Source organism: Salvelinus fontinalis, chromosome 9 (assembly GCF_029448725.1).
Source record: "Salvelinus fontinalis isolate EN_2023a chromosome 9, ASM2944872v1, whole genome shotgun sequence".
NCBI lineage: Eukaryota > Metazoa > Chordata > Actinopteri > Salmoniformes > Salmonidae > Salvelinus > Salvelinus fontinalis.
Window position 1 is genome coordinate 31,123,734 of NC_074673.1, and position 22,501 is coordinate 31,146,234.

Below are 22,501 nucleotides of genomic sequence, written 5' to 3' on the forward strand. Positions count from 1 at the left end.
CCTGGTCCAACTATTCCTCTACCTGGTCCAGCTACTCCTCTCCCTGGTCCAACTACTCCTCACCCTGGTCCAACTATTCCTCTACCTGGTCCAGCTACTCCTCTCCCTGGTCCAACTACTCCTCACCCTGGTCCAGCTACTCCTCTCCCTGGTCCAACTACTCCTCACCCTGGTCCAACTATTCCTCTACCTGGTCCAGCTACTCCTCTCCCTGGTCCAACTACTCCTCACCCTGGTCCAGCTACTCCTCTCCCTGGTCCAACTACTCCTCACCCTGGTCCAACTATTCCTCTACCTGGTCCAGCTACTCCTCTCCCTGGTCCAACTACTCCTCTCCCTGGTCCAACTACTCCTCACCCTGGTCCAACTATTCCTCCACCTGGTCCGGACATAATATTTAAGGTTTTGAACATTAGCTCTTAATTTCTAGCATGCTGTGTGCAAGCATTTGTAAATAAGACAAGAAAGATCCATCATTTTGGTATTGGGTAAGCTTGTATGTAAAGAAAATGTAAGCATTTTAGAAACGTGTTATTTACTGCATATTCTGTGAAAACAACATGAATTGTGTTCACGGTCTGGTCCACAACAGACGGATGTTGTGCTCATTGTATTTCGAGTTTTGAAAATGTGACGGCAGATGGAACAAAAGGATGTTAGCAATTGTAAAAAAAAATGTAAATATTTGTTTTTTAAATATTGATGTCACAAATGAATGATTTGTACATTTCATTATGAAAAATATAGTTTTGTGTTACATTAGATTGTGTAAAACGTCCTGTAACAGTGCTACTTATTTCTCTGCTAGTGAGGCAGATATATAGCATTCTGCAAAAACATCAAGTGATAGATTACAAATACATATCTGTCATTGAATAACCCCATGCCATGATTAGATAGTGAAAAAACACACCAATCTCTTGGACCAAAATGGATATACAGTGTATAGTGTTTTGGAATTAAACTTGATGATTTGATAATGCTGAGATATGCTTAGTAACAGGTAGAGCTAATACAAGTCAAACAGTGTATAATTATCTAAAACAGCTAATTATGTTCCGTCTCTATAGACAGAGGGGATTTCCACTCCTCTCCTCCCTGTCATCTTCTGCAGCTGCTGTGTGTGTGTGACTCTCTTCATCTAAGGTGTTGAACGAGGGAGTGTGTGTGACTCTCTTCATCTAAGGCGTTGAACGAGGGAGTGTGTGTTCACTAAAACAAAAGCGAGAGAGAGACACAGGTCTTACAGTGCTCCCACTTCAAATGGAAAATGGAGAGAGATAAAGAGGAGAGACTCCCTCAAGTCTAATCCTTTCATCTCCCGCATGGGGAGTGCTGAGCGATGGCAGGAGAGATTTAGAGAAATAAAATAATAATACAAATATTTAAATCCCTCCATGGAAATGCTATAACTTTTCAGCTACTATGGGAGAGAGTGGAGTGTGTCAGACTGGGAGGAAACAAGACTTCCTTTACTTTACTCAACTGTGGCGAGGCGAGGGAAACACTGATGTGTAGTTATAGAGGAATACAGAGGAGTCAATAAAACATGAACCTTGGCAAACCTTGGGAAAGGTAAAGACAATAATTACATTTGTTGGAAGAAGTTGATGTCTTGCCACTGGCAAGTTGTTAGTTCTAACCACAGGTTCAATGTGAAAGTGTGTATACTGATGACAGGCATTCCCATTTGTCTGCAGAGAGACACAGTCTACTGAATAATGAAGTAGTGCAGGATCAAAAACAAAGAGAGATGGGAAAAGGTTTGCATTATAAAGGAAAATAATGAGTGTTTCTTGTATTTCTACAGGGGGGCGTGAGACTCCGTAGTCTCCAGAGGGAAGTGTGTGTGGTGCCTGCACGTTTGATGGCCATGTGTTCCAAGACCACCACACATGGGGGAATGATGTCACAGAGTAAAATGAGAGCCACATGGAGTAGGACAGGACAGAAGAAAGGGGGGAGAGAAGAGAGTAGCAGAGGAGCTTGGGGTGATGAGCTGGGGGAGGAGAGAGGAGGTTTGATGAGCTGGGGGAGAAGAGATTAGGGGTGATGAGCTTGGGGAGGAGAGAGGAGCTAGGGGCGATGAGCTGGGGGAGGAGAGAGGAGGGGTGATGAGCTGGGGGAGAAGAGAAGAGGGGTGATGAGCTGGGGGAGGAGAGAGAAGGGATGATGAACTGGGGGAGAAGAGAGGAGGGGTGATGAGTTGGGGGAGAAAAGAGGAGCTAGGGGTGATGAGCTGGGGGAGGAGAGAGGAGCTAGGGGTGATGAGCTGGGGGAGGAGAGAGGAGCTAGGGGTGATGAGCTGGGAAGAAGAGAGGAGCTAGGGGTGATGAGCTGGGGGAGGAGAGAGGAGCTAGGGGTGATGAGCTGGGGGAGGAGAAAGGAGCTAGGGGTGATGAGCTGGGGAAGAGAGGAGCTAGGGGTGATGAGCTGGAGGAGGAGAGAGGAGCTAGGGGTGATGAGCTGGGGAGAAGAGAGGAGCGATGGGAAGAGGACATGAGGGTAACATAGGGGAAGAGAAGTGGACTAAGAGGTGGAAATAAAGTAAAGGAAGAGTTGGGAAAGCAGGAAGAATGAGACCTGTGATCTTTGAATGATACCATATCTACATCTGGAGAGCATGAGAACCAAATTGTCTGACATAAAGATCAACTTCCTGCAAAGATCAACAACACAACAAACACACTGTCATGTGGTTCATCCAACTCTGTTTTAAGTTTGACGTGACTAGATTGTGCATTGTTTTGTGGGGTGTAAATCCTTGTAGCCCAAAAGAGAGACAGACATCAGAGGGCAAATATCTCTGAGCACTGCTCATGTCAGACACACACAAACGGAGTCTCTCAGAGAGTATACAGAGATTCTATTATGATAGAGTTTGATTAAAGCCCAGCTAGCAGAGTAGACTTCCCAGCAACAGTCGTCTCTAGAACCCTAAACCCATCTGCTCCATGGTGTGTCTGTGGGGATAGTAAAGACTGAGGTTCATTCAAAGGGAGGAAGTGGTGGTTGTGCTAGATATAGGCAAACAGACTGCATTGTGCTGCCTGATTAAATAGGCATTACCTCACATCACCGCTGCCTCATCCCTAACCCCCTCACTCAATATCCTAACCCGGGATACCTCACCCCACTACCATTTCACCCACTGCATCCTCTCATCCTCTCATCCTCTCTCTCTCTCTCTCTCTCTCTCTCTCTCTCTCTCTCTCTCTCTCTCTCTCTCTCTCTCTCTCTCTCTCTCTCTCTCTCTCTCTCTCTCTCTCTCTCTCTCTCTCTCTCTCTCTCTCTCTCTCTCTCAATTCAATTCAATTCAATTCGCTTTATTGGCATGATGTAACAATGTACGTATTGCCAAAGCTTATTTTGGATATTTACAATATAAAAACACAAACATTTTTAAAAAATGAGAATCAAAATTGTCAACGGGACAACAGTAACAACAATAACCAAAGGTCAAAATAACCATACATTCAACAATAACAATAAGCATACAGTAGAGTACATGTGCAGGTTGATTGGTCTGTCAGACACTGTCCCTCAACTTATGGCAGGCAGCAATGTAGTGCGCTGCCAACCCACAGCTCTCTGCGTCCCCCCCCCAACAGGACGGGTAGCCTATCCTCATCAGAGAGGTCTTTGAAACCTTGAATAAGGATTTCAAATTTGGGTAAATGACACTCTCTAATTGTTTTATATTTTTGACATTTTGTCAGGAAATGCAGCTCCGTCTCAGGTTCTGCTGTTGTGCAGTGGTTGCACAGCCTTTCCTCTACAGGGAGCCAGGTTTTCTTGTATCTACCATTCTCAATGGCAAGGCTGTGCTCACTGAGCCTGTACTTTGTCAAGGTTTTTCTAAGGTTTTGATCAGTAACCATGGTCAAATATTTAGCCACGGTGTACTGTCGATTTAGGTCCAGATAGCACTGCATTTTGCTTTGTGTTTGTGCTTGTGTTTCCCAATAAGCAATGTAGTTTTGTTTTGACTGTGCTGTAATTTGGTTTATTCTGATTGATTGGATGTTCTGGTCCTGAGCCTTCAGTGTGTTAGTAGAACAGGTTTGTGAACTCAGCCCCAGGACCAGCTGGATGAGGGGACTCTTTTCTTTGCTCAGCTCTTGGCATTGCAGGGCTTGGTAATGATATGAAAGGGGGTCACTGTATTTTAGATGTTTCCTAAACTTAATTGCTCTTTTTTGAGTTTTTATTATTAGTGGATATTGGCCTAATTCTGCCCTGCGTGCATTGTTTGTAGTTTTCCTCTGGACATATAAGAGAATCTTACAGAACTCTGCATGCAGGGTTTCAATGGGGTGTTTGTCCCATTTGACGAAATCTTGTTTTGCAAGTGGATCCCACAACTCGCTGCCATAAAGTGCAATAGATTCAATGACATATTCAATTAGATTTAGCCACATGTTAATAGGTGTTTCAATTTGAATTTGCTTTTTAATGGAGTAGAATGCCCTGCGTGCTTTCTCTCTCAGTTCATTCACTGCCTCATTAAGGTGTCCAGTTGAGCTTATTTTTAAACCTAAGTAATTGTAGTGTGTACATTACTCTATATATTTTGTACCAATTGAGAACTTTGGTCTAATTCCCTGAGATCTGGATCTTCTCTGGAAAATCATTATTTTTGTCTTTTTGGGGTTTACTGCCAGGGCCCAGGTCTAGCAGTACTGCTCTAGCTCTCTCTCTCTCTCTCTCTCTCTCTCTCTCTCTCTCTCTCTCTCTCTCGCTCTCTCTCTCTCTCTCTCTTTCTGTCTGTCTGTCTCTATCTCTCCCTCTCCCTCTCTCTCAACCCTCCTCCTCTCCCCCTGGTTTTTAAGCAGAAATGTCTCACAAGCTGTTTAACCCTCTGGACACTACAGACCTACAGAGAACAAACACGACAGAAAGAGAGAGAGAGAGAGAGAGAGAGAGAGAGAGAGAGAGACTGAAACAGAGAAAGAGATTCCTATTCGATCCTATAAACCCTGAGGTGAACATGCACTTCTCCCTCTCACATCCTATCCAGGTACTTATACAGTACTTAATATAAAGACTATTTTTAATGAGACAAATCGCCCTCATTTAAAAGATACAGGACTTCATCTAACAAACACAGGGCTTCATGCAACACTGGTATTCCCCAACTCATTCCTCATCACAATCCCACCTCCAGCTAAGCCATTTCAGACGTTTAAACACATACAGCAGGTCTCTTCTGTTCTAGTCTAGGAAGGAAGGTTTTATATTACCACTCAGAGGGGGGCTCCTTACTGGTAATTACTACCTGAGTACTGCACAGTAGGATATCAACGATTGAACAGAGGAACAAGGACTAGACATTGGAGTGGAACAGAGCCATGGAGGATCAGGAATGATCAGAATGCAAATGGTGTAAAAATCTAAAATGTGCAAACTCTAAACATCTCAGGGGTGAAATAGGTATCAGAGTTGAAGCACAATATGTTCAGCATATTTTAAATCACCTCAGATTGCCATCTACAGTAGGGGGATACCAGCTGTCTTAAATGTGTGCTTTTACTGCATGGAATTATGTAAAAAGTATGTAAGGTACTGTATGTGTAGTTTAAAGTAGTGTGTTGGTGAAGTATGGCCCATGAGAGCTTTTAGGCGCTCACTTTTTGACTTGTCTGAGAGGAAAATGTTCTGCTACAACATGGCAGCGAAAGGAGTTTATTTATCCAAGTGAACATGTTTGACATTATCCCTGTCCAAACACTCTGACATCACCTGAACACTTGATTCACCACGCACAGAAAATCAGAGGTTTTAGAAATAATATTTACCAATGTTACAAAATTATTATGCTTTCTAAATAAATATTCATTTGGCAGAGGTACTGTTTGAATTATGCTAAAGTTCAACTTTCAGTAATTGCTGTGGTTTTCAACAGGAATATGTTTATTAAAATTGGCCGTTAGTGTGGGGTATAATAATGTTTTTTCCTGTGATCAGAAGAGGCAGAGAACTACCTCTCACTTTCAGCTTCAGTAACAACTTTTGCTCAGAGTTTAATGTGATTCTTAAACCCATAATGGTCTCTTTAAACACATTCAACAAGGAGAGCCTCTGTACAGGTAGCTATTATCTGGGTGTGGTGACACAGTTAGGCTTGAACTCAGATTGGAATGTATGAATCAGAGGACCCCATCTGCAATGCCTAGAGAACATGCCAATACTGGAGAGCTAATAACCTGTGTTTGAAGGAGGCCTGTACTCTGTTCCTAGTTACTCTGTCCCTAGTTACTCTGTCCCTAGTTACTCTGTTCCTAGTTACTCTGTCCCTAGTTACTCTGTCCCCAGTTACTCTGTCCCTAGTTACTCTGTCCCTAGTTACTCTGTCCCCAGTTACTCTGTCCCTAGTTATAGCAAGTAAATTAGTCCAATGCCTGGCTCTCTGTGGTATTTCTTTAGCTAATAACTGGATTGAGACTCTGAAAAAACTGTCTGTGTTGGAATCCTAGTGAAGGTCCAGCTTCCAACCAAGTGTGAGGACAGAGATAGATGGAGATGGTAGAAGAGAGATAAATCATGTGTTGGCCCCCGTCTCTCCCTCCACCCCATCGCTTCATTTGTCCCGCTGCCTCCACCACACCATGCTCTGACACGTGCCAGCAGTAAAAACCTCTGATTAAACATACAGCATAATAGAAGACTTGTTTACCATGAAGAGTTCACTACAGAGCCACAATAGGCAGATGAGCAGAACCAGAATCACCTTTACTCTCCAAATACATTTGCACGTACAGGAATTTGACTTTGTGAAATGGTGTTTCCACAATTAACAGAATATACAGACAGACAATAAAAAGGATACAGACAACATATGAAGCAAGACCGCATATCATTTCAAGTAATGTAATGTATTCTACAGCTCTGTTATTGTTTTTCATTGTGTTTTTAATAAGGAGTTCTGTTCTATTCATTGTAATACTATGGCCAGACCAATCCTTCTGGAAGCCATCTTTAGACAATCAGACAGATGTGACAATTGACCACTAGGATTTAAGAGTTTTGATTGGCTGAAAGCCCTGCCCAATGAGAGTGTATTAGGCTCTCATAAAGTGTGTTTAAGGTCTTTGGAGGAGCTGCATGCAGAGCAGCTGCATGTCTGTTCTGCTTTGGAAACTGGAGACAATCTGTGATTGCAACTCGATACAAAAGCAGATTTTCAAAACTAATTGATAGGAATGAGAGTAAATCGAGATTATAGTTGATGGAAAAGATCAACAGTGTTGGAAAAGAATTGCGCTTACACGTGGTGAAATGTTCAGGGAAGAGAGGCAGGAGAGGAAAAAGGGAGATGAGTGGAATGAAAGAGTGGAGAAAGAGATAGTGATAATATAAACAAAGAAGACAAGATGGAATCTCCATGTCAGAGCTCTGAGATGGAAGCTCTGATAACATTCCCAACATTATTCTGACTTTTAAACTCAGTCCTGGAGGATGTCCATCTGAGACCATATTTCCACAGATCTAAAGTGTAGACTTGATTGATCTCTACAGTACTGTAACACCTTTAAGCCAGACAGAAACTGGGTCACACATCTCTGATGACTACATCCATGATTTCAAACAAACTCCTCCACATCCAGAGAAATCCAAACAGATAGATTGTGATAATTAATATTGTGATAGTTTAGTTCCTCAGGATTAATAACAGAGACTTTAACCACATTCATCTCTTTTCCAGATCCGCCTTCAAGGCCTGCACATGGTAAAGTATTCACATTATTCTGCGTGTGTGTGTGTCTCAGTGTGTCGGTAGGTGGGTGTAAATCAAAGCTGGCAGAGACCATGAGACACATATTATTAAAGCTTAGATGTTTTTCATTCCATAATGATAGGATCCACCAGCAGCCTTGTACAGGATGCTCTACCAGCCAGAACACGCTACAGGAGAGAAGAGGAGAAGGGGGGATACCCTAGATCCACTACAATTCTCATATCGCCCCAGCAGATCCATCGCCATTGCACTGCACACTGCCCTATCCCACCTGGACAGGAAAAATACCTATGCAAGAATGCTGTTCATCTCAGCCTTCAAAACCATAGTGCCCTCCAAGCTCATCCCTAAGCTCAGGGCCCTGGGTCTGAACCTATCCCTGTGCAACTGGGTCCTGGACTTCCTGACAGGCCGACCCCAAGTGGTGAAGGTAGGCAACAACACCTCCACCACTCTGATCCACAACACGGGGACACCACAGGGGTGCATGCTCAGCCCCCTCCTGTACTCAGTGTTCACCCATGACTGTGTTGCCTGATTAGCAACAATAATGAGACGGCCTACAGGGAGGAAGTGAGAGTCCTGGCAGAGTGTTGCCAGGAAAATAATCTCTCCCTCACCATCAACAAAATTAAGGATCTGATCGTGGACTACAGGAGACAGCAGAGAGAGCACGGCCCATCCACATCAACAGGAATGGAGAGGGTCAAAGGCTTCAGGTTCCTCGGCATGCACATCGCTGACAACCTGAAATGGTCCCTTTACACAGACAGTGTCATGAAGAAGGCGCAACAGCACAATTTGGCTTGGCCCCTAAGACCTTCACAAACTCCTACAGATGCACCATTGAGAGCATCCTGTCGGGCTGTATCACCACCTGGTAAGACAATTGCACTGTCCGCAACCGCAGGGCTCGCTCCACGTCCGTTATTAAATGTTTTACTCCCTGTACCTGCATCGTCTCTCCAGTGTCATGGTATGTGACTGGTTTACTGTGGATATAGATACTTTTGTACCTGTTTCCTCCAGCATCTTCATAAGGTCCTTTGCTGTTGTTCTGGGATTGATTTGCACTTTTCGCACCAAAGTACGTTCATGTCTAGGAGACAGAGCGAATGGTCCCATGGTGTTTATACTTGCGTACTTTTGTTTGTACAGATGAACGTGGTACCTTCAGGTGTTTGGAAATTGCTCCCAAGGATGAACCAGACTTGTGGAGGTCTACAATTGTTTGAGGTCTTGGCTGATTTCTTTTGATTTTCCCATGATGTCAAGCAAAGAGGCATTGAGTTTGAAGGTAGGCCTTGAAATACATCCACATGTACACCTCCAATTGACTTAAATTATTTCAATTAGCCTATCAGAAGCTTCTAAAGCCATGATATAATTTTCTGGAATTTTCCAAGCTGTGTAAAGAAACAGTCAACTTAGTGTATGTAAACTTCTGACCCACTGGAATTGTGATACAGTGAAATAATCTGTCTGTAAACAATTATTGGAAAACGACTTGTCTCATGCACAAAGTAGATGTCCTAACCGACTTGCCAAAACTATAGTTTGTGTCAGGCGTGTGCGTACTTGAGGTGAAGTCATGTGCAGGAGAGCAGAGAATTGTGAACAGGCGCACACTTTATTACGGCAGGAGAGATATACAGACGGACGCAGCTGCGTCAAAAACCTCCTCCAGCCAACAAGGCAAAGTGTATAGCGCGCACAATCGTCACACAACATAAATGTATAACAACACAAATAAGCTTTGTGAAAACACATGGAAAATAACAAAGGTTTAGCCTAGTGCGTACAACACGTAATGTCACGTTCGTCGTAATGTGGAAGAGAGGAGGACCAAGGCGCAGCGTGAAGTGAATACATTCTTCTATTTATTTAAGAAGAAACACTAACCAAACTAATACAAAACAACAAAACGAACGTGACGCTATATAGAAAATAGTGCTGAACACAAAACACTACACACAGACAATCACCCACAAATCCCAACAGAAAACAGGCTACCTAAATATGGTTCTCAATCAGGGACAACGATTGACAGCTGCCTCTGATTGAGAACCATATCAGGCCAAACACAGGAAACCAACACAGAAATAGAAAACCCAACTCACGCCAACTCACGCCCTGACCACACTAAAACAAAGAAAATACAAAAGAACTATGGTCAGAACGTGACACGTAACACACAAATAATTTCACACAAAGACATGAGGGGGAACAGAGGAATATATACATGTTGTCACGCCCTGACCTTAGAGATCCTTTATTCTCTATTTTGGTTAGGTCGCGGTGTGACTAGGGTGGGCATTCTAGTTTCTTTATTTCTAGGTTGGCCTGATATGGTTGTCACGCCCTGGCCTTAGTATTCTTTGTTTCATTTATTATATTAGTTAGGTCAGGGTGTGACATGGGGAAGGTATGTGTTTTTTGTATTGTCTAGGGTGGTTGTATGGTTTAGGGGGTTAAGTAGAGTAGATGGGTTAGTGTTCAGTGTAGGTGTCTAGGAAAGTCTATGGTTGCCTGAATTGGTTCGGTAAAGGGCCATGGGCTCAACCTGGAGAATATCGCCGCCCTCGTGAAGAGCTGGAGGCAGCTAAAGCCGAGAGGCGGCGGAATGAGGAGGCAGCACGGAAACAGGAGAAGGATCTGGGCTACACTACGTGGGAAGAGATCGACAGATGGGCGATCGACCCTAAGAGAGTGCCGGAGCTCGCCTGGGATTCTCTGGCGCAGTGCGAGGAGGGATACCGGCGAATGGAGGCAGCACGGCGAAACGGTAGGAAGCCTAAGAGACATCCCCAAAAAATTCTTGGGGGGGGACATTTGGAGCAGTCGGCGAAGTTGAGGGGTGAGTCTGAGATTGTCGAGGATTTATTGGACAGATTGGAGGAGAGTGAACGAAGGGGAGATTATGAGACATTCGAGGAGTTGTGACGAAATTGGAGGAGAGTGAAGAGAGAGCTGTTGATTTGGTAGAGTATGCATGGCATTCTCCCTGAGGAGCGTGTTAGCTGTCCTATGCCACCTGTGTCAGTTCCTCGTACTCAGCCTGAAACTTGTGTTAATTAAGGCTAGGGGGTGCTGTTGTCACTATTTATGGAAATCGTGTAATTTTTGAAACGGCTTCCTACAAAATTCTTGATCGTACAATATGCATATTATTATTATTATTGGATAGAAAACAGTCTATAGTTTCTATAGCCGTTGAAATTTTGTCTCTAAGTGGAACAGAACTCATTCTACAGCAATTTCCCTGACATGGAGTCAGATTTCACACATTTTGGCCCCTGTTCTGGAGTCAGTTTTAAGGCCACTGTTATTCCTATGAGTATACGGACACTGCTTACGTCTTCCCCTGGATGCCTTTACGTGATGACGCTTTGAATGGTATCGATTGCCCAATCACAGCCACTATAAATGAAAAAATCCTGTAGGTAGGAACTCTTTTCTAGGTGCGTCAGGCGCGCGGAGGACACCGACCTACTGTTTTTCCAAGCATTAGTGTAGCCAGTTATATTTCTCCGGTCATATTTTTACTCGTTATAGGAGTTAAAAACATCATAGGGTAGTTAATTTAAAGCGTTTTATAGCAATTTATATCCGTTTAGTGCGATTTTGGGACATTTATTTCTGAGCCACTGTGAATCTCTGGGCACCGTTCCAGTTCATGCCGAACGCAATGTGCATTTCTGCATGGCAAGAGGACAGCTTTCGACCAAAAGACGATTAGACCCAAGAAAGGATTCTTTGACCAAGATTCTGATGGAAGAACAGTTCAAAGTAGGAACATTTTATTATGATAAATCGTGTTTCTGTCGAAAAATGTTAGTGGCTTAGGACGCCATCTTTTTTGACGTAGCTTCGCTTGGCGCAAACTGTATTGAAAAGTAAGGATAATTTAAAAAATGTAATTCCGCGATTGTATTAAGAATTAAATTGTCTATCAATCGCTGTCCACCCTATATTTTTTTGTCACGTTTATGAGTATTTATGTATACGACTAGATCACTGTCTAATATGGCGCACGACATTTTCTGACCAGCTGGGCTACTTTTCTCATTGTCTAACCATGATTTTGGTGGCTAAATATGCACATTTTCGAACAAACTGTATATGTATGTTGTAATGTGATGTTACAGGAGTGTCATCTGAAGAATTCTGAGAAGGTTAGTGAAAAAATTAATATATTTTGGCGATGTTTACGTTATCGCTCACTTTGGCTAGAATTAATGCTGGGGTAATGTTTGCACATGTGCTATGCTAATATAACGATTTATTGTGTTTTCGCTGTAAGACACTTAGAAAATCTGAAATATTGTCTGTATTCACAGGATCTGTGTCTTTCGATTAGTGTATGCTGTGTATTTTTACGAAATGTTTGATGATTAGTAGTTAGGTAAACACGTTGCTCATTGTAATTATTCTAGTCCATTTGTGACGGTGGGTGCAATTGTAAACTATGACATCTACCTGAAATATGCAAATTTTTCTAACAAAACCTATCCTATACCATAAATATGTTATCAGACTGTCATCTGAGGAGTTTTTTTCTTGGTTGGTGGCTATCAATATCTTAGTTTAGCCGAATTGGTGATAGCTACTGGTGTTGGTGGACAAAGAAAAGATGGTGGATTATGCTAATGTGTTTAGCTAATAGATTTACATCTTTACATATTGTGTCTTCCCTGTAAAACATTTTAAAAATCGGACATGTTGGCTGGATTCACAAGATCTGTGTCTTTCATTAGCTGTATTGGACTTTAATGTGTGAAAGTTAAATATTAAAAAAATATATTTTTTTTGAATTTCGCGGCTCTGCCTTTTCAGTGGGGGTGGGGGGGGTGTGCCGCTAGCGGCACCCCGGGGCTAGACAGGTTAAAGTTCCGGAAGATTTGATGCCGGCTATACAAACCAGGTCTCCAGTACATCTTTACAACCCGGTGTGTCCTGTTCCTGCTTCTTGCACTCATCCTGAGATGCGTGTCCCCAGCCCGGTACCACCAGTTCCGGCACCACGCATCAAGCCTCATGTGCGTCTCCAGAGCCCTGTACGCACTGATCCTTCTCCCCGCACTCGCCCTGAGGTGCGTGCCCTCAGCCCGGTACCACCAGTCCTGGTACCACGCACCAGTCCTATAGTGCGCCTTGAGAACTCAGTGTGCCCTGTTGCTGCTCCCCGCACTAGCCCTGAGATGCGTGTCACCAGTCCGGTACCACCAGTTCTGGCACCACGCACTAGGCCTAATGTGCTCCCCCAGGGTCCAGCATGCCCTGTTCCTTCTCCCCGCACAAGCCTGAAGGTGCGTGTCTTTAGCCCGGTACCTCCAGTTCCGGCACCACGCACCAGGCCTACAGTGCGTCTTAGCCGGCCAGAGTCTGCCGTCTGCCCAACGGCGCCTGAACTGCCCGTCTGCCCAACGGCGCCTGAACTGCCCGTCTGCACAACGGCGCCTGAACTGCCCGTCTGCCCAACGCTGTCTGAACTGTCCGTCTGCCAAGCGCCGTATGAACTGCCCGTCTGTACTGAGTCTTCAAAGCCGCCCGTCTGTACTGAGCCTGCAAAGCCGCCCGTCTGCCATGAGCCTTCAGAGCCGTCCGCCAGACAGGAGCCGCCAGAGCCTTCCGCCAGACAGGAGCCGCTAGAGCCTTCCGCCAGACAGGAGCAGCCAAAGCCTTCCGCCAGACAGGATCAGCCAGAGCCTTCCGCCAGACAGGATCGGCCAGAGCCTTCTGCCAGACAGGATCGGCCAGAGCCTTCCGCCAGACAGGATCGGCCAGAGCCTTCCGCCAGACAGGATCGGCCAGAGCCTTCCGCCAGACAGGATCGGCCAGAGCCTTCCGCCAGACAGGATCGGCCAGAGCCTTCCGCCAGACAGGATCGGCCAGAGCCTTCCGCCAGACAGGATCGGCCAGATCCGTCAGCCAGCCATGAGCAGCCAGATCCGTCAGCCAGCCATGAGCAGCCAGATCCGTCAGCCAGCCATGAGCAGCCAGATCCGTCAGCCAGCCAGGAGCAGCCAGATCCGTCAGCCAGCCATGTGCAGCCAGATCCGTCAGCCAGCCATGAGCAGCCAGATCCGTCAGCCAGCCATGAGCAGCCAGATCCGTCAGCCAGCCATGAGCAGCCAGATCCATCAGCCAGCCATGAGCAGCCAGATCCGTCAGCCAGCCATGAGCAGCCAGATCCGTCAGCCAGCCATGAGCAGCCAGATCAGTCAGCCAGCCATGAGCAGCCAGATCCGTCAGCCAGCCATGAGCAGCCAGATCCGTCAGCCAGCCATGAGCAGCCAGATCCGTCAGCCAGCCATGAGCAGCCAGATCCGTCAGCCAGCCATGAGCAGCCAGATCCGTCAGCCAGCCAGGAGCAGCCAGATCCGTCAGCCAGCCATGAGCTGCAGGGCCTCAGTCCGGAGCTGCTGTCCCTCAGTCCGGAGCTGCCGTCCCTCAGTCCGGAGCTGCCGTCCCTCAGTCCGGAGCTGCAGTCCCTCAGTCCGGAGCTGCAGTCCCTCAGTCCGGAGCTACCCCTCCTCAGTCCGGAGCTACCCCTCCTCAGTCCGGAGCTACCCCTCCTCAGTCCGGAGCTACCCCCCCTCAGTCCGGAGCTTTCCCCCCTCAGTCCGGAGCTACCCCCCCTCAGTCCGGAGCTACCCCTTAGTCCGGAGCTACCTCTCAGTCCGGAGCTACCCATCCGTCCGGTGGCGCCCTCTGGGATGGTCTTCAGTCCGGGACTTTCTACAAGGGCCGCCGCTCCAGAGGCGCCACCAAAGCGGGTATTGACCATGGTGGAGTGGGGGCCTCGTCCCGCGCCCGAGCCGCCGCCATGATGGGGGGCCACCCCGGACCCTCCCCTTCTGTTTCAGGTTCTGCGGCCGGAGTCCGCATCTTTGGGGGGGGGGGGGGGGGGGGGTACTGTCACGCCCTGGCCTTAGTATTCTTTGTTTCATTTATTATTTTAGTTAGGTCAGGGTGTGACATGGGGAAGGTATGTGTTTTTTGTATTGTCTAGGGTGCTTGTATGGTTTAGGGGGTTAAGTAGAGTAGATGGGTTAGTGTTCAGTGTAGGTGTCTAGGAAAGTCTATGGTTGCCTGAATTGGTTCTCAATCAGAGACAGCTGGTTATTGTTGTCTCTGATTGGGAGCCATATTTAAGGCAGCCATAGGCTTTAGCTGTTTGTGGGTAATTGTCTATGTTGAACGTTTGTAGCTTGTGTATGCACTTACGTTTGTAGCTTCACGGTCGCTTGTTGTTTTGTAAAAGTGTTTGTTTCGTGTTTCGTCATCTTTAATAAAAGAAGATGTCTTCATTTCCCGCTGCGCCTTGGTCCTCTCTCTCACCCATAGACGGTCGTGACAATGGTTCCCAATCAGAGGCAGCTGTCTATCGTTGCCTCTGATTGGGGATAATATTTAGGCAGCCTTTTCCCACCTGTTTGTTGTGGGATCTTGTTTTGTGTATAGTTGCTGGTTAGCACTGGATAGCTTCACGTTCTTTCTTCTTTCTTGTTTTTTTGCCGGTTCACGTAAAATAAAGATGATGAACCCAAACCACGCTGCACCTTGGTCCGATTCTTACAACAATGTTCGTGACACATGTAGTGTGATTGGGGAATGCAAACCAGGTGTGAATGTAACAACACAAAACAAATGGATAATAGAAAAATGTAGCGGCGATGGCTAGAAAGCCGGTGACGTCGACCGCCGAACGCCGCCCGAACAAGGAGACTTCTGCGGAAGTCGTGACAGTTTGTTAACAAGAAATTTGTGGAGTGGTTGAAAAACTAGTTTTAATGACTCCAACCTAAGGGTATGTAAACTTCCGACTTCAACTGTATATACTGTACTGTATTCTAGTCATTTGCTCATCCTATATAAATTATATATATTTTCTTTCTTCAGGACTCTGTTTTTTATTATAATTATAATTTGTATAATTACTGCACTGTTGGAGCTAGAAAAATAAGCATTTCTCTGCACCTGCGATAACATCTGCAGATCTGTGTACGTGACCAATAAACTTCTATTTGATTTTGAGTAAGAGAATGATGGGGGAGAGACAGCGATGGAGTGGAAAAGGGTGGACTGAGGGAGAGGAGACATACAGCAGACAGAATGAAAGTTTGTTTAAGATCGAGTTCAGTATAAGAGAGCTTGAAATAGAACTTTGGAACAAGTTCGTGGCGAATGGTGGTAGCCACAGGCCTGTTCCAGCGCCCCACCGTCTCTCCGCTCCTCTCCACTCCACTCCTCTCCTGTGGTGTGTCTTCCTCCATCTGTCTGCCTTTCTCTCTCTCTTTCTCTCTCTTGCTCTCACTCGAACTCTTTCTCTTTCTCTCTCTCTGTCCCTCTGTGTGTGTAAATCAGTCAGTGGAGCTTCTCTCCCCCAGGTTAGTAATGACTCAGGTGAAATATGAGTGTCAGTGTTATTACTGTAATTGATGTGACGTTTATGACTGAACACATCAGCACAACTCAACACTCAGCAAGGGATTCTGTCAATATACCAGCCTAACACACTTCACTAACCAAACAAACCATGCTCTCTCCCTCCCTTATTTCTGTTTCTCCTCTCCATTTCTACCATTTCTCATCTCTCTCTGTCTTTCCTTCCCTGCGTCCCGGGCTCATCTCTCCCTTCGTTCCCTTCTTCTAGCATTCTCTTTCTTCTTCACTTTTTCAGTTATTCATCCCTTTCTAGCTCTCCTTTCCTCCTCTCTCCCCTCTCTTTCCCTCTCCCTCCTCCTTCTACAGATGTAGGATCTTAATTTTATCACTATTTTGTTGCTGTGAATTTGCACAGCAGGAAATGTAAACTTGTAGTGTATTTGAGTTTTAAAAAGGCTTCTAAAGTTTGTAATTCCACTTTAAAATGTCAGACTTGATTTACCCTAATAAAAAATGTTTCAAACCCGACAAAAATGTCCAATAATTATAATCAACATAATAATTCACATTTCCTGTTCCTGCATGATTATTTTCCTGCTGTAGCAAACTGGCTCAAATGAATATCCTACATCTGTATTTATTAAGGTAATTTACTGTGAGATGTTATCTAAACTAGCATGGTGAAAAGAGAGGGAAAATATTACAAACAGGCCCCAGCGAACTTTCATAGTGGGGTACCATGTGGATAAACCACGCTGTTCTACTCCCAGGACAAACTCACTGCTTTGCCCCTTACACATATCCTATTTATTTACCAGGAATATTCCACACATACTCTTAACTATGTCCGACACCTTTTTATGTGGAATTACAGTATGTGTGTTACTGTTGCTATAGTGATCAAAGACACAGTGGAGGTTGTGTTAACTACAGACTTAATTGCAAAGACAGAGCTATCATACTCCCTAAGATATAGACTGCAAATAATCAGATGAGACCACACACACACACACACACACACACACACACACATACACACACACACACACACACACACACACACACACACACACACACACACACACACACACACACACACACACACACACACACACACACACACACACACACACACACACACACACACACACACACACACACACACGCACACGCACACACACACACACCACCACCATACCCTTACCAGTGTGCCCCTCTCTCATCCTACCAGCATAACAGCAGAATGCCACATTGTGGAATGTCAGCTACCGTGGCCAGAGGAAGAAAACAATCCTCTAGTCAACAACAAGAAGTGTGCCGTTTTTAAATGTACAGTGCCAGTCAAAAGTTTGGACACACCTACTCATTCAAGGGTTTTCTTTATTTTTACTATTTTCTACATTGTAGAATAATAGTGAAGACATCAAAACTATGAAATAATACATATGGAATCATGTAGCAACCAAAAAAGTGTTAGACAAATCAAAATGCATTTTATAGGGCCTCCCGGGTGGTAGAGTGGTCTAGGGCACCAGAGTCTCTGGGTTCGCGCCCAGGCTCTGTCGCAGCCGGCCGCGACCGGGAGGTCTGTGGGGCGACGCACAATTGGCCTAGCGTCGTCCGGGTTAGGGAGGGTTTGGCCGGTAGGGATATCCTTGTCTCATCGCGCACCAGCGACTCCTGTGGCGGGCCGGGCGCAGTGCGCGCTAACCAAGGGGACCAGGTGCACGGTGTTTCCTCTGACACATTGGTGCGGCTGGCTTCCGGGTTGGATGCGCGCTGTGTTAAGAAGCAGTTGTGGTTGGTTGGGTTGTGCTTCGGAGGATGCACGGCTTCCGACCTTCGTCTCTCCCGAGCCTGTACGGGAGTTGTAGCGATGAGACAAGATAGTAATTACTAGCGATTTGATACCACGAAAATTGGGGGGAAAAGGGGGTAAAAAAAAAAAAAAAATGAAAGAGTACATTTTATATTTGAAAGTCTTCAAAGCAGCCACCCTTTGCATTGATTAGTGCTTTGCACACTCTTGGTATTCTCTCAACCAGCTTCATGAGGTAGTCACCTGGAATGCATTTCAATTAACAGGTGTGTCTTCTTAAAGGTTCATTTGTGGAATTTCTGTCCTTCTTAATGCGTTTGAGCCAATCAGTTGTGTTGTGACAAGGAAGGGTTGATATACAGAAGATATCCTTATTTGGTAAAAGATCAAGTCCATATTATGGCAAGAACAGCTCAAAAAAGCAAAGAGAAACAACAGTCCATCATCACTTTAAGACATGAAGGTCAGTCAATACTGCACTTGAAGAATTTCGAAGGTTTCTTCAAGTGCAGTTGCAAAAACCATCAAGCGCTATGATGAAACTGGCTCTCTTGAGTAACGCCACAGGAAAGGAAGACCCAGAGTTACCTCTGCTGCAGAAGATACGTTTATTAGAGTTACCAGTCTTATAATTTGCAGCCCAAACAAATGCTTCACAGAGTTTAAGTAACAGACATGTCTCAACATCCACTATTCAGAGGAAACTACGTGAATCAGGCCTTATTGGTCGAAATTGCTGCAAAGAAACCACTAGTAAGGGACACAAATAATAAGAAGAGGCTTGCTTGGTCCAAGAAACATGAGCAATGGACATTAAACCGGTGGAAATCTGTCCTTTAGTCTGATGAGTCCAAATTTGAGATTTTTGGTTCCGTGTATTTGTGAGACGCAGAGTAGGTGAACGGATGATCTCTACTTGTGTTGTTCCCACCGTGAAGCATGGAGGAGGAGGTGTGATGGTGTGGGGGTGCTTTGCTGGTGATTTATTTAGATTTCAAGGCACACTTAACCAGCATGGCTACCACAACATTCTGCAGCGATACGCCCTCCCATCCCATTTGCGCTTAGTGGAAGTATCATTTGTTTTTCAACAGGACAATGACCCAACGCACCTCCAGGCTGTGTAAGGGCTATTTGACCAAGAAGAAGAGTGATGGAGTGCTGTATCAGATGACCTGGCCTCCACAATAACCCACCTCAACCCAATTGAGATGGTTTGGGATGAGTTGGACCGCAGAGTGAAGGAAAATAAGTGGTCAGCATAAGTGGGAACTCCTTCAAGATTGTTAGAAAAGCATTCCAGGTGAATCTGGTTGAGAGAATGCCAATAGTGTGCAAAACTGTCATCAAGGCAACGGGTGGCTACTTTGAAGAATCTAAAATAGAAAAATAAAGAAAAATCCTTGAATGAGTAGGTGTGTCCAAACTTTTGACTATTTCATGTTCTGTGGGGACCCCAGGAATAATAGCTGCTGCTATTGCAACAGCTAATGGGGATCCTAATAAAATACCAAGAAAGTCACAAGGAGAAAACACACTTTACAATGTCATAGATGAGTTTAGTAATCTCAATTACTCATTAACAGTTTCTAACAGCAGAGCTGATACTGTGGCTAGCTATACACTTGGTGATGAATACGAGCAGTTTAGTAAAGCAATAACTTATTTCTCCAAGTTGTTAAGCGGTTGTGCAGAGGTGTCTATAAGTAAACATTCTATATTGTCACTGACACACCTGCCTTGACATAACGGGAACAAAAATGTTAGGACTAGTTAGGACTAGTTAGGACTATTGAGAACACTGTGCATGAATATGTCATTAATGATGACTCTTAGCCAGGACGCACATACTAACGTTCCTGAATCCTACCTTTATGGGAGAGTCGTATTCTGGGGTAGACGTTCTGGGCTGAGTGTGATGAGCTCAACAGGAAAACACTCAGAATCAGAGACACACTCTTCACACACTCCATCCTGACACACACACACCGAACAGGGAGTAAGCCAATCCAGTGTGAATCACCACTTAAGTCCAAGGGAAGAGTAGGAAACCTGGGAGAGTCCAGGCTCTATGACCAGAGTATGTTATAATGAATCAGATATCCAGTATCATCATCAATCTGTCCTCCATAGGAAAAGGCAGCAATCCAGTCTCTGACCACAGGTATCGCAGGTATCGCTCTCAGCCCTCCGAGAGGGAAGAATCCACGGGTTTCCTTCTACTGATCTCCAAGTGGAGCTGTACTGTTCTGTCTCAGTCTGTAGGGACTACTGCAGTATTGTGTCCATCTTTATGAGAGGAGATCCTACAGGACTAATGTTCAATGATTGAGAGGGAGTGAGGAACTTAGCTCCTAAATCCAATTGCTTCAGGCAAGAGAGAGTACTCCAGCTGTTACAGCCCGAGCTGCATGACCACTGCTGCTCTCTGTCCGTCTGTTCAACTGACTGTCGTTCTTGTGGTAGCCTGGCAGGGATGTTGTATCTTCTTTCTGTCTGAACAAATGAAGGAAAAGAAATACTGCTGATAGTCCTTCCAAAGTGCTCCTGTGTGTTCTGTCATTCTGTCTAAGGCAGCATTGTGGTATCCTCAGCTTGTGTTCTTCCAGGATCCAACAGTCAGTGTCTGGCCACTAGCCCAGGAGAAGCAGGAGAGGCAGAGGGAGAGGGAGACTCTCTCTCTCTTTCTCTCTGTCTCTCTTGTGATGTTTCTCTTGTGCTCTCTCTCTCTCTCTCTCTCCCCCCTCTGATCAGGCAAGGAGGATCCAAACATCTGTGCTCACTAATGTGTACTGCTTCCACTCCTCAGAGCAGAGGATACATACCAGTGTGTGTGCCATTCATTAATTCATACATTTTCCTTCTCAAGGCTGATGTTTGACTCCTGCTAATGAGAAGAAACCTCTCTCTCTTCCTCTCTCTTTCCCCACTCTCTCTCTCTTTCACTCTCCTTCTCTCTTTCTCTCTCTCTTACTCTCTCTCACTCTCCTATCGCTCTTCAATCTTTCTCTCTCTCTCCCTCTCTCCCACTCTCTCTCTCTCTCTCTCTCTCTCTCTTTCTATTTCTCTCTCTCACTCTCTCTCCTATCTCTCCTCAATTTCGCTCTCACTCTCTCTCTTGCAGTCTCTCTCTCTGACAGCTGAAGTGCAGCCTGCAGGGTGTATCTCCGGGTCAGCCTCTCCCCCGCTCTGCTCCAAGAAATACTGCTTCTCCACGCGCCACACAGCACTGCACCGCACAGCGCAGCCCACCACCTCTCATCTCCTCTCCTCCCTCTCTCCCTGTCCTCCTCCACTTCTTCCCCCGACCGCCCTTCTCCTGCAGCATTAACATGGACCAGAGCCAAAGTTTATCCAGACTCTTTAGTTTCTCCCTCTTCTTTTATCTCCTTCTCTCTCTTTCCTTTCCCCTCTGACCCTTATTTCTCACTCTTTATTAGCTTTTTGTTTCAAATTGTACTCTCACTTGTCACTTTCCACTTTCCTTCTCTCCTTTATCTCCACTGTATCTCTCTCATTCCCTTCCTCTCTGTCTCCCTTCTCCCCCTTTTCTCTCTCATCTGTCTGAAGCCCTGTTATTAGTGTGTTCTCTTCTCCAGACGATCCTGCTGTTACTGTCTGTTCTTTCTCCAAGCTGTGTGTTTGTGTGAAGCCTGTGACAGATTAGGTCAACACTCCTTATTGTGTTTATAACCGTGAACAAATGTCCAACTCTTTGGAGTCCTTTGTTTTCTTTTTTGTCTTTCCATTTTCTTCAAGGAGACCATTTCCAATTACATGGATCTATTTGAAACATCACAGTTATTTTGCTCACTGAATTTTGTGCATTCTGTATGATGAAAGTGTTGTGTGTGTCTGGGTGTGTGTATGTGTGTGATAAAAATGTCACCATGACAGCCTTAATATGTATTATTATTCTCTAGCTGTGTGATTGGTATACAATCAGGAGATCTGATTTTTCAGGCTTAGCAGAGTTACAGTTGTGACAGGATGTTTCTCTGATGTTTGAAATACATGTGTAACCTCACAACCACTGACACAACTCTTCTAATTGCAGTCCTTCCCACCTTGGTCTGTTGATTCCATTACACAGTATGTTCACGATACGTGTGATGAGCAGGAAATAGGACCGCATCTCAAAGATACATGCCACTTCCTTCTAATGTTGAGAGAGGGAACAAGGGGGAGAGAGAGAGTGTGTAAGTCAGCAGTTGACATATAGCGTGTATCCATCGGCATGGATTCTTTGATTGTAAAGGATGCTTAAGTCAGGAGCAGAGAGGATCATGGTCCATAGAGAGGCAGCTGTCCTCCCAGAGGTCGAATGACTCTAACTCCCACTCTGCACCTGTTCACTGGCTGAACACAACAGAGCTCTCATTACACACGCATGCACACAAGCACGCATGCACTCACTCACACACGCACATATACACACGCACACATTTGAAATCACTCTGATGTGCATCTCCTTTGTTCTTATACTCCTTCTTATTACACTCCTTCTTATTACACTCCTTCTTATTACACTCCTTCTTAATACACTCCTTCTT

The 22,501-nt window shown here is 45.2% G+C and overlaps 1 protein-coding gene across 3 annotated transcripts in view; it reads right to left on the reverse strand.

Moving 5' to 3' along the window:
• The window catches only part of LOC129862418 (semaphorin-3E-like), a 58,397-nt gene extending 37,249 nt beyond the window's left edge, over nt 1-21,148 (reverse strand). For all 3 annotated transcript variants that reach the window (XM_055934082.1, XM_055934081.1, XM_055934080.1), the window contains exon 1: nt 19,819-21,148. In XM_055934082.1, coding sequence (XP_055790057.1) covers nt 19,819-19,921 — 103 coding nt within the window. In that variant the 5' untranslated portion in view covers nt 19,922-21,148. The remainder of the gene's footprint in view (nt 1-19,818) is intronic.
• Nucleotides 21,149-22,501: the final 1,353 nt, after the last annotated feature.